This window comes from Cryptotermes secundus, unplaced genomic scaffold (genome assembly GCF_002891405.2).
Source record: "Cryptotermes secundus unplaced genomic scaffold, Csec_1.0 scaffold350, whole genome shotgun sequence".
Classification (NCBI taxonomy): domain Eukaryota; kingdom Metazoa; phylum Arthropoda; class Insecta; order Blattodea; family Kalotermitidae; genus Cryptotermes; species Cryptotermes secundus.
Window position 1 is genome coordinate 469,611 of NW_019731981.1, and position 12,600 is coordinate 482,210.

Consider the following 12,600-nt stretch of genomic DNA (forward strand, 5'->3'; position numbering starts at 1 on the left):
ACTAGTAACATAGTGCCTCAATAAACTACGCTACCGGGTGCCCCGTCAGGCAGTATACTGCATTGTAATTTTTCAGTTGTCTCAAAATCCTGGGCCTCACTGTGCCACACAGTATTTCTTTGTAGGATATTACAACTGAATAAAAGCTGAGCAAATCGGCCAGAATGGTGTAGCGACAAAATAACCGATCATTTCTTTAGTCCCAATTCATTCATAAAATATTTTTAGAATGAAAATAAATTTAAACTTGGAGCCTTACAATCTTAATATATTTCCAGGACACGGCTTTTCACCAACTTTCGTTACTCGAATTCCCTGAAATAAAGAGTCAGGCGAGATACGCTGAGCAGCGACAGTTCCTCTTATCTAATTAATTAAAAGTTTATTTTCACTTAATTTCATTCTCTTTACATTCGGCTTGAAATTTGAATCTCAGCCACTATGAGAATTAGAGCGTTCAAACCCTCTGGGGTTTCAGCTCTGTTAGCGGGAGAGGCTGATATAAAGCAGAGCGTCTTAAGGCCTAACTGTTGAACTGTGCTGCTGCCTAGTGATACAAGCAGAAAACTTATTACGTCCATTACAACTATTTTAGTTCCATTTGCGATCTATTTATTGACTCGCCCTCATATATGCAAATATACATGCAACTGTCCATCCGTTTGTGACCCAATATTGTAAATGTTTCTGGCAAATAAATTATTATGAAACTTTGTAGAAAAGCCATGCAAACGACGGCCATCCTAGTAGCATGTCATTATCACGAATGGTTCTACAGCCTCCTTCAGGTCTTGACAGCCTTAAAAATGCCACTCCACTGCTCCCCTTCCAACGTCTTCTTCTCCCAGTTTCTAATTTGGAAAGTTCTTTATTTTTATTCGCTATCAAGCCACGTTTTGTGTTCTCCTTCCAAGTTTTTAGTGCATTCCATCCCGATTTCATTATGTTAAATTCCCAGCTTCAAGATTCCGAGAAGAAGAACGTATACATTCTCAAGAACAGAACCACAGTTCGTTAGATGTTACAGAGACAGATTTCTTACATACAGCCATCTTCTTTAAACAAGAGGCATATTCCAATTATTGCATTGCATGTAACCTCAAGACCTGCATCAGATTAAAGAAGGAGGAAATGTTGAACACTACATGTCATCAAGATACTCATAAGATCTAAAATAACGAAGTTCAGGATGTGCTGCTTAAAAGCTCAAGCGGTTAGTCGCTGGCTTCCCACCGCGGCGGCCCGGGTTCGATCACGGGTCTGGTCAAGTGGAATTTTTGGTGGACAAAAGGGCGCTGGGGCGGGTTTTCTCCGAGTACTTCATTTTACCCTGTCAATCTTTATTCCACCAAATTCTCCATCATCATAATTACCCGGGGCAGGCTACAATAGGCCACTCAGTGGCCGCCTTGCCGAGTGGACCCAGTTGGACTCCACCCCACCCCTAAGCGAATTAAATGTGCTGTATATAGAGTTAAAGAGATCGAAACTTTTCGTAAAATAAAAATTTATTCCCCGAGAAGATATGAGATTTTAATTTTTTTATTGCTAGTGGGGTGGGACTAAGTCCCTTGTACTGCGGCCACTTCTGGCCTATTGTACCAGCCCCAGATGATAGGTGAGGGTGATTGTGGAGCAATTTCCTTGAAATAGCTCCTCAATTATCCTCATGAGGCTGAGTGGATCCCGTTCCAGACAGATTATTTTTCAGAAAATCTGGTAGAGCCGGGAATCGAATCCGGGACTTCTGGATCTGTGGACATGAACTCTGACCACTATACTACAGAGGCGGTCCTATCTCGCAATAGGAAACTGATTTAGTCAAAGAAAGTTATTTGTACCACAACCAGGTTTGTGGTACACTTATTGAAGTCAGTACGTTGCCGGAGTACGAATAATTCACTACAAAAAATGACTCAAGATTACTTTTGATATTATCCACTGTTTGATGCATGAGGCAATCATCTGACCTCAGGAGTACAGACAACTTAAGAAACGTTGTGCATGTCCGTATCAACTAGAACTCGGACAAAGGGCAATACTAAATATAATGCTGATATAATAGATCAAATAATCATAAAATTCAAAGAATCAGGTCAAACTGACCCACGAAACTTTTAACGGCAGCAGTAGCAAATTATGAGAGCAAGATGAAAGGGTAACACTTCTTATTTCCTCAAGCGCTTCCTGTATTCTGTGCATTGCCGGAACCAGCAAGAAAGAGTAAAGATTTCCTGACGTCACAATCCATGAAGTTGAGGACCAGTGAACTTCGTCACCCTGCAGTCAGCCGTAACCTCCCTTTTATTGTGTTGGCGAGAAGAAAAAAACTGGGCTCTGTGGGTATGGGCCATTAGCCCCTAGATATATGTGGATAAATAAATAGAATAGTATTTGCGTCTCGCTTACATCTTCGTGCCCTGAAGAGGAATTTTATCAAACATAAATATCTACATGTTTTTGTGACGAAAACTCTTAACTCTCTTCAATGAAGGGAGAAAACTAACAGTGCAACCCGGACAGTCCGAACTAACTACAGCACTCGTGTGTTCGAAAACAGCACAGCAGCCACGAGCAAACCCTGGACGATATAAAGAACCTCTACATCAAGATAGCCAGGTGGCACAATATCTGCCCCATACAAGAGGGACGATGGGAGGACGAACACGAGCCTGCATGGTTTACGAATTTTAATTATTGACAATACAAAAAAATTTTAATTAGCATCAAGAAATTTTATATAATTTTTTAAAAACTTTACATTCCCAGGAAACTGGTGTGTTTGTGAAATGTTCTATTTTATGTACTATGCATTGTAGCATATAAGTGTACGTACTTTACGTCTAAACAACTTATGTGATGGTGGTTTCCTATTTGTAGTGATGTTTGCCCTCTGAAGATGGTCCACAGAGACCGAAACATGTAAGGGTGTTAAGTTTTCATGTAGTAAAAACTTACAGGTCACATTGGACGGAGTGATTTATATTTGTAAATATTTGATTTTTAGTAAAATTATGTGTTCATAAGATCTATAGGTACATTCTACATAAGCAATGATCGGAACAGGCGGATATCCGGGTTCAAGTCCGGCTCGAAGCACGGGGTAACCGGATCACATCTTTCACCACCATTAACACATGAAGTTATATTTCACAAGAATTGATTTTTGCTATATGCAAGTAAAATAATTAGATTGAATATGTAATTCTTGGAGCTTCTAATTTTGTTGCTTATTCTTTATCTTCTTTTTGTGGTACCGTAAGTCATTTCTGATTACTGGAACTCGTGTTAACGCGGGTTGGGATTACCAAGGCTCTGCGATACTTTCAATCTGATGGTCGCATTCTAGTATAAATTTCATTACTTTCCAGTATAGTCACGAATCTCACCAAAATTAAACATATGATACTAGAAAATTCTTATGAAATTTGCTCATTTTAATTTTTTTTTATGGCGGAGAACAGACCAAAAATGGGTTCCCACTGATATCACCAAATTTATTTTCGAGCCACAATCTTTCGGAAACTGGTGCTTGTTTTCCTTTCTCGTGTTTATGGGGGAAAATAACGAATAATTCCACCGGGTTTCTTATCCTTTCACTTGGAGCTGAAAACAGAACCAATTTCCGAAACGTTGCTGTTAAAAAAAAAAACACAAATCAACCAAAAGAATATCATAAACCACCGTCACAAAACTTTATACGAAGGAGAAAAACCATGTCACTAGCTACAGAGACTGTCAGTTGTAGATGGAAGGACATCAAGAAAATATTTTATGAAGTTCAGGTCTCACTTCATCAGGCTGAAGAGAAGAACCGGTGAAGAATCGTGAAAAAGTTAATAAAAATTCTACAATGTGCATGGGATTTCTTGAGCAGCTAAACGACTATCAGCTCCTCCCTAATTATTGTGTTCCATGTAGTTAACAGTGGAATAAAATTCCTATTTAATTCATGCTACGTATTCTAAGCGAAGCCAATCACTGATTGGCTGAGGCAGTTTGAACTTCGGTTACTAGCTCCAGTTGCATGTTTACAAGTTCAGTGCTAGACCAGAATAACTGCGGAACACTCGTTTTGTTTCAATTGTCTGCCCAACAAGCAAACAACTCACACTGCACTGCATCAGTACAACATTCAATTGTAGTTCAGTAGTCACGTCTGCGTCAATATAACACACGATGTTTAGAAATATTTTACAAAACAGTGTAATGACTGGATCAGTTTGGAGTACATGACAGTTCTCAGCATGTCCTTGAAGACTGATTTTGATGTTCACTCTCCACAAACAAAAGTCTCTTGTTGGCAGACGTAATCAGTAAAACAAAGTCATGAAGTTAGTGTTCACAGAGGTAGCGGAAGGTGCGAGTCCTACCTGAATACAAATTCGCAATACTTAATACGACAGAGAACAAGCAGAGCTCTGTTTGCTGTCTGATTCATGCTGGTATCTTGCTTCGATTACACTTCAACCCTGACTATGGAGGCGAAATATTTCTCCGAAATATTGGTTGACTTATAATGGACTGCACAGTTTTATATATCAGAAAACAGAGTTCGTGCATGACCACTGTTATGCGAACTTGAAGTCCTACATACCATCTCATTTTTATTATTCTCATGGGGTGAGACAGTCCACTTGTTACTGCCACCACGGTTTGGCCTACTGTACCAGCCCCAGATAATAGATGATGATGATTTTGATGCTAGCTGGAATGCGAATTGGCAGACGAAATCGAAGTACTCGAAGAGAACCTGCCCCAGTGCCACTTTGTCCACCACAAATCCCACATGATCCGACCCGGGTCCGAACCCGGGCTGATGCGGTGTGAAGCCGGCGACTAACCGCCTTAGCTATGGCACGGCCTTACATACGTTCCTAGTGGGTCACCAGCCGTTACTCTCGCATCTGTAGCAGATTACGAAGTCCTGTCAAATTGAATCGTATCTCAATTCCTGTGAAGGAACTTGCCAAGTATAAAATCAGCAACGCTTTTACAAGAGCAATCAAGAAGGCAGGCCACGGAGACAGCGGCACGGTAAGTATACGTGGCTTGAAAAGCAACGACCCAACTTAGAAGCCAAGAAACTAAGTCCATCAAAAGCTGAGCTATACCCAAGAACTTGCGCTGGAAACTTCATAAAGAATAAGATACAGTTAGGCCATTATTTAGAATCTGTGCTTTGTTGGTGTATTTAAAGATTCGAACCCCTTCATATTTTATTAATATTAACATAAATCGTTCTAACCTAAAACATTTTTCGTACCCACAGCCACGCCATCTAGTGAGGAACACAGTGTTACACGTGCGTAACAACATATAATAGGTTTGTACTGGATATTACAAACAACATAAAGATTCGGCCTTGAACGGTGACAATGAAACTTTTAGTTCTTACAACAAAATATTATTAAATTTTCAATATTGAATAAAACATCAAGGAAGATAAGATTGACTGGGAATGTAACACGCATGGGAGAGAAGCGCATTGCATATATGATTTTGGTGCTAAAACCAGAAGGAAAGAGATCACTAGGAAGAACTAGGCGTAGGTGGGAAGATAATACGATGGATCTTAGAGAGATAGGATTGGGTTTTATAGACTGGATTTATCTGGCCCAGGATAGAGACCAGTGGAGGGATCTTGTGAACACGGCAATGAACATCCTGGTTCCGTAAAATGTTAGGAAATTCTTGAGTAGTTATGCAACTGGCGGCTTCTTTAGAAGGGCTCAGCTACATGGAGCTAATTAGTTAATTAATATTGAATCACTCGTGAACAGAAACACAACGATGAGACGTAATTGGCAGACGTTTGAAGAATATAAACTGACGTTCGATAAATCTTTGAATTATATTAATCACAATTACACTAAAATCTGTTTGTTTTCAATCTGGTTAACATATCTGTAAACTGCGTTTTAAAATTTCCATCCCTAATACGACTATTTTGATGCAACAAAATTACGATCTTAAACAAAATTTCTTTGTTAAACCTGCATAGAAATAAACGAGCTAGTAACGGGTGCATCTAAAACCATAGCTCAAGAGGTTAGTCTCTGGCTTCCCACCGCGGTGGCCCGGGTTCCATCCCGGCTCTGATCAAGTGGGATTTGTGGTGGACAAAGTGGCTTTGGGGCGGGTTTTCTCCGAGTACTTCGGTTTTCCTTGCCAATCTTCATTCCACCAAATGCTCCATCATCATAATAACTCTGGACAAGTAAAATAGGCCAATCGTGGCCGCCGTGCCGAGTGGTCCCAGCTGGACTCCACCGCTTGCTAAGCGAATTTAAAAAGGAAATTAAAAAATCTAAAATCATTTTAAGAAGTGAATGTATTGGTAGATGCCTGCGATGTATGTGAATATCATAGTGAACAAGGAACCAACAGATGATTAAAGAGCTCTCTTCGTTTCCGAAAGGTCCGTGCTTAAATGATCGTTTAACGTGCCACACAGGATCGATAGTGACACAAGTCGATAGTCTGAGGAACATTAAATTTATTCCGTTACACTTTACACATACGAATATGCATATTATGAACTTTAAGATTATTTAATTTTTACGTCAATAGTGATTTATTATAATAACACAATACCGAACATTCTCAAATGCCTCCGATATATTATACGTGCATAGAAGACGTTTCGGAAGTTGGCCCTTATCCTGTTTTCAGATGACTGTCACTATACTCACAGATTAAAAAATGTAAGGCATAGTAATACTAGGATAATCAAATGAAGACAATCATAGAGTAGAGTTCCGAAACGTCGTCTATATCCTATATACAATGAACAGTGTCCAGTATAATATTAGAATCAATACTTTAAATGTTTCTAAGAGCGTTAGGAATTCCGAGTTGAAATAAGTCAAGCACTGCCGTGAGTCCGGGACCAAGTCGCTTTGGATAACAAACTAAAACGCGCAGAATTTGAGGAAGAGCTCTCTCCTGTGAGGTTCACTGAAAGTAAATCGACGTTTTAGAGGCACATGACAGGATAAGTCAAGAAATAAAATGGAGGCTATGTGTTCCTCCGAAAGATAGCTTGATCTTCAACGGATTACACAGCAATAAATCTCAGAAGACATAACCCTTCACTCTAAGAAGCTGTCTGGGAATAAGTCACTTGACGATGTTCAAATAAACAACAATATCCTTGGAGATAGGAGGCCAGAAGCACTCTATGCGATTATGGAGAACCTCTCATCTTCCGGATTCATGATTCTTTGTTCCTTGGTTAGTCTTATTTAACAGTTAGGACGGAACTGTAGGGATATCGTACAGCACATAACGCAAACTTCACAACTGTTTATTAGATTAAAGGTTCGGCCAAACAGAGCTCTACGTACGCTATGTTCGCTATACGAACAGAAACATATCTCCCTTTACTGCCAATGTGACTGGTCACACAGACTTCCGTACGCTACGTACGCTATGTTCCCTATGTTAGCTGCGTCGCAGAGTGTACACAGCGTACGTAGCGTGCGTAGCGAACATAGCGTAGCGCTCTGTGTGGCCGAACCTTTAAACCTTCCCTCTTTATCTGAAGATGCAATTGTTTGTAAAATTTCGACAATGTCATAATCTGGTAATTATACAGTTTTAACGCTTCCCTGTTGATACATAAACTTTTGGTATATATTTTGAAGGCTCACTTCAAGAAGCACTAACTCTTGTCATCACCGGTCAAAACCAAACAGAGAAGAATAATTAGTCAAACTCCAGCCTGGATCCGCGTTTGAAGCCCAGCCTCCGAGAATTCAATGCGTTATTTAAGAGGGGTTTTGCTGTAATATTTAGAGCATGATTTAGGCAGTTCATAAGACAGTACGTGGAGTGTGAGGTTAAATTGGACAAACAAAATGGTGGAGGAAAATTGAGAGGAAATTATTTTAATGTAAACGAATATATCCTCTGAGTACAACTGCATATATACTCTTAAAATAATATTATTTACACTGTCAAATGTATGATTCAACACAGTAATACTCAAAATAGACAAAAATTTTGTTTTAGAATCTACTTAAATATTAGATAATTTAGAACATTCGGAACTTTGATATTTTAAGAAATGACAAGTGTTCATATTCTAATATTCGAGAATAACCAAACATACAACTATATTAAAATAATTAGATGTTTTCTCAAGTTTACTTATATACAAAATTTCTGGTAATTAAATATGAATAAGTACGTGAACAAAATAATGGATCAACTTATTATACATTTTGTAAATTAATTCTAATTAACGCTCTTACGTGTTACATTCATACTGTCATTACACTGAGACGCAAATATCATTTACTTTTAACTATACGTAAGAGAAATTGCAGTGTCTATTTGCCTAATAGAATCTCCTAAATATTTATCTCAGATATTAATTAATTTGGGTTGTTCTGTATCATTTCTGCGTAAAGGTTCTCTCGGAACAATTTATTGTAAATTGTAAGGCTTCTGTTGAAATTTAACACAAATCAAAACTGTCCATATTCGAGGTGATAATTCCATATTTTTGTAAACATGCACATTAATTTAATAAAATGTGAATGAATTATGAAGGGAAATGCAGATCTGTGTTACCTTTTCAAATCTTTGTAAATCATTGCGACATGCAATAGCAAGCCTCTGTCACTGGAACAAAACTCCGTGTCGTGAACGTGATTCTAGTTCACGACCCCTGCATTCACATAAATTGAAATATGATAGGACCGAGTCAAAGACTGTGACTGTGGATACAACAGCTGTTTGCAAGTAGTCTCAGTAACAACAAAGAGAAAGATAACCGCTTTGTTTACAGGATAGAAGCATTACTACGTGCCATCTTTTCCAAATATTTATAGATTGAAATCGATGGAGTGAGCTTTCCAACAATACTAGTTTCAGAATATTGATAAGCACTGTCATTATAAAATGGATCTCCCGATACTTTAAGATTTTGTTGTAACATGTCCTCCTCTAGATAATGAAGATAGAGACATTTAGAATACATGGACACGGGGAACATTGCATATATTTATGTGTTATTACAGAGGGCATGGTGACACAAACACAAGTCACAACATCTATCAGCCATTGTTACATACCTCTTTGCCAGGTAATACGGCTACAACGACGCGTTTGATTGGTGGAGGAGGCGGTGGGGGTGGAGCTTGTGGCTGTTGTTCTTGTTCTTTCTTTGTCTGGGCCATGTTGTCAGCATCAAGAAAATTATGTCACGCGTGACTAACAAAAAGTAAATTTTTACTCAATTTTTAAGAACGAATTTAATTTTCTAATATTACTGCACACGTTTCGTGTACTCTCTGCAAGTGTCATCGAGAAATGTTAGTCTTAGTTTGCCTGAACTCAACACAAGTTGCTTTCGAGAACGGTTCTGGTTTAGTGTTTCTTTGCAGAAATATACTGAGTGCACTAAATAGGTTTCAGTATATTACAATATAGGTTTCAGTCGGAAATGTATTTTTCTTATAAATGTATGGCTAAAATAAAATGCTTGCCACTCTGGTTGATGCAAAACGCAGTTGTATAGCAGAAATTTTGCATGTGCTGGATTCCTCAGGATGGAGTTACTTTGTCACGTTTAGTCAATTAACGATCACAAAAATATAAAAAGCTCCAATTATTTGTTACTCAAAATCTAACTTCGTGTCAAAATTATGTCTTATTTCAAAGCGGAACAGATGTCTTATCTGACACGTTATGATTTCTTAGTTTACAAAAGTGAATTTAAAAATTGTAAAAAAAATATATAGTGCCTCCTCTCTTGGCAGCTGTCGCTCACAAACTGAAGCGCTGAGGTTCCAGTGCACCCGGCTTGCGCGGGGCTAACGGATCAACTCCATGACGCAGGGCGGGAGAGCAGAAAACAGAAGGGGGAAATCTCCGAATACGTGACAAAGACAGCCGGAAACGTCCGAAGTTACAGCGCAATTACAAACAAAACGCTTCAACAATTAAATTAAATCGGCTAATACAATCAGTTTAAGTCAAAACGGAAAAGTTTCATATAGATATTGCTGTATAGCTGGAAAGAGAAAGATAAACACGTAAACTGTTGCATCCGATAGATGAAACGCGTATTGTTCTCCAACAGGGCAAGCAGGAAATCAATACTTTGTGCCGTTAATTGGAAAAGTAGTGGTATTTGTGCGCACTTTGGCAAGATTGCAGCATTCAAATCACAGAAATATTTACATCAACGGGAGCTTATCCTCTTCATGAAACCTTTTACCTGTCAGCTCTTTCTAAATTTATTTTCAGCTTCACGTCAATGAGATCATGGATACATCATTGCAGACTTTCTGAGCAGCACATTAAAACAAGTTTTTACTCTTGGTCCAATCTGAATTTTTTTCCCCTTGGCACTACAGCCCCAGTGGGCCTAGGCCTACCTCCATGAACTTCTCCGTTCTCTTCGGTTTTTCTAGATCTTACATGTTCGGTAGGACTCTTTGGGCGGGTGATCAGCTCGTCGCAAGGCCTCTACATGTACACAAACACAGAAAAACGCACACATACAAACTAAACATCCATCCCTGAGAGGGATTCGAACCCACGATCCCGGTTTCCAAGCGAGCGAAGACAGTACATGCCTTAGACCGCTCGGCTACCGTGACCGGCCCAATCTGGATTTGTGACGTAGTAATTCTCTATCTCACAGCATTCGCTTGCATAAAACGGTACAAGCTGCACAACTGCTCAGTAAAACTTAACCGAACCGGTTACCGCTCTCACACGCAATCTCAGAGAGAAGCCGTTGCAGGCATCTTCTTTACATGTAGTCGCTTGAGCTTTTATCAGGAGTCATTCAGGTTTAAATTAACATGAATGAACTGACATTTACGGAACCATACACTTCGTCATGTGTTTCCAGCAGCGACTGGAAATTCTGTCAGTTCAAACACGGAATAAGACAATAAAACTTGAACATGCTCAGAGCGCCTTTAAAATTCAGCATGAGTTGAGAAATCTGAAACGTTCATTTATGCAAGAATGAGAAACGTCAGTACGTGTATCCCAGTAAGCTTAACCCACAAAATCTAATATTACTGCTATTTATATATTTAATTTGTGAATGAATAAATTCAAAATATTATCACGTTCGCCCGCCTCTGTGGTCTAGTAGTCAGAGTTCCTGACTACAGATTCGATTCCAGACGCTACCAGATTTTTTGAGAAGTAATGGGTCTGGAGCTGGGTCCACTCAGCCTCGTGAGGATAATTGAGGAGCTATTTCAAGGAAATATCGGCTCAGTTCTAGAAAACTGAGATTAGCGGCCGTGGGAATCCGTTGCACTGACCACATGACACCCTCTATCGGCTAAACTTGGCACTAACTTCACCGACAAGCGGCGGTCGCTCGCTCGGTATAATTTGCTTGCGGACTACAGGCTACGAGTCATTATCACTTTATGTAGTGCTGTTACAGCATAGGTTTGTGGTTATAGGATGTCATATAAGGTACTGATAAAATCAGAGGATCAGTGTGGTATTACTTATCTCAATATCCATGCTCAAAATTTAAGATAAAAAAGACGACGCGTAAGGGAATTGAGAAATGTATTAAACTTTTAGACAAACTGAATGGCGATTGCCACTTTAGAGCTCTGTACACAACTGAGAGGATATAATATTCAAATTATTCTTTTAGAATCATGGCATGAAAGTGTATACTGGATTCAGCTGGCTTTGAATACTGTAGGTTGATAGATTCTTGTGAACTCGGTAATGAACTTTTGCTTAACAAAGCGATAATTTTTTGAGTAGCTCTGTATCCAGATTTTTAGAATTAGTTGCGTCAGTAACTCCAAATATAATTATATTAATATTCGCAGTACTGCTCAACTGTCAGTCATCTCGAGAGCCACCCAGAGTAATCACTGGGAATCAGTATCAGACATTTATTTATTTATTTATTTTATTTCCTTAAGGTCAACTCACATTAACATTAATGCAGACCGCTAGAGTGGTCATGTAAATCTTTGGTAAGGCATCCGTTGCTCTTTACATGAGAGGTTGATGTCGTTACTGAAACGAAATGAATCCAAACTCAAAGTAAATTTTCTTTAACGGACCTAATTCCTCAAAACTTTCCATCTCTATTCCCACATTTTACATAGGCGTACTTATTTATCGATAACACAGAAACAGCGCAAATATTGCATTGAATATGTCAGAGGTTGTGTTTTATCTTTCATGAAAGTTGTCTCCTTCCATACCAGAGGCAACAATACAGGGTGTCTTATCCGCTGTTACGGATATAATTTCTGCTTTATTTCGAGAGAATCATGAAAAACCCTCAAAGTAAAGCAGGTATTGCTGAAGATAAAGTGTCTCTTCTTAGAAAATTTCGCGGGCACGGTAAATGTAATAAAAATAAAAGTAATATCTTAATAATATTAAAGTGAAATGATTTCATTATACAATTTTATTAGTGTAAGTTTAAAATGTATTTCTTTTAATATTTCTTTTTTTTAGCTTATCCTGAAAATTTCTGTCTGAATGCGAAAACTGTTAATTTCTACGCAGCTTTACAGGAACAGAGAAGTAAAAAGAACCACACCATAATCCATAGTGAGAAACCAGAAAAATGTATAATTG

The 12,600-nt window shown here is 38.7% G+C and overlaps 1 protein-coding gene across 3 annotated transcripts in view; it reads right to left on the minus strand.

The window, feature by feature from the left end:
- The window catches only part of LOC111867385 (dipeptidyl peptidase 4), a 490,805-nt gene that overhangs the window by 109,103 nt on the left and 369,102 nt on the right, over positions 1–12,600 (minus strand). For 2 of the 3 annotated variants that reach the window (XM_023857185.2, XM_023857184.2), the window contains exon 1: positions 9,084–9,762. The exons of the other annotated variant lie outside the window; for it this stretch is intronic. In XM_023857185.2, coding sequence (XP_023712953.1) covers positions 9,084–9,188 — 105 coding nt within the window. In that variant the 5' untranslated portion in view covers positions 9,189–9,762. Of the gene's footprint in view, positions 1–9,083; positions 9,763–12,600 lie in introns of those variants that run through there. 3 annotated transcript variants of the gene reach the window in all.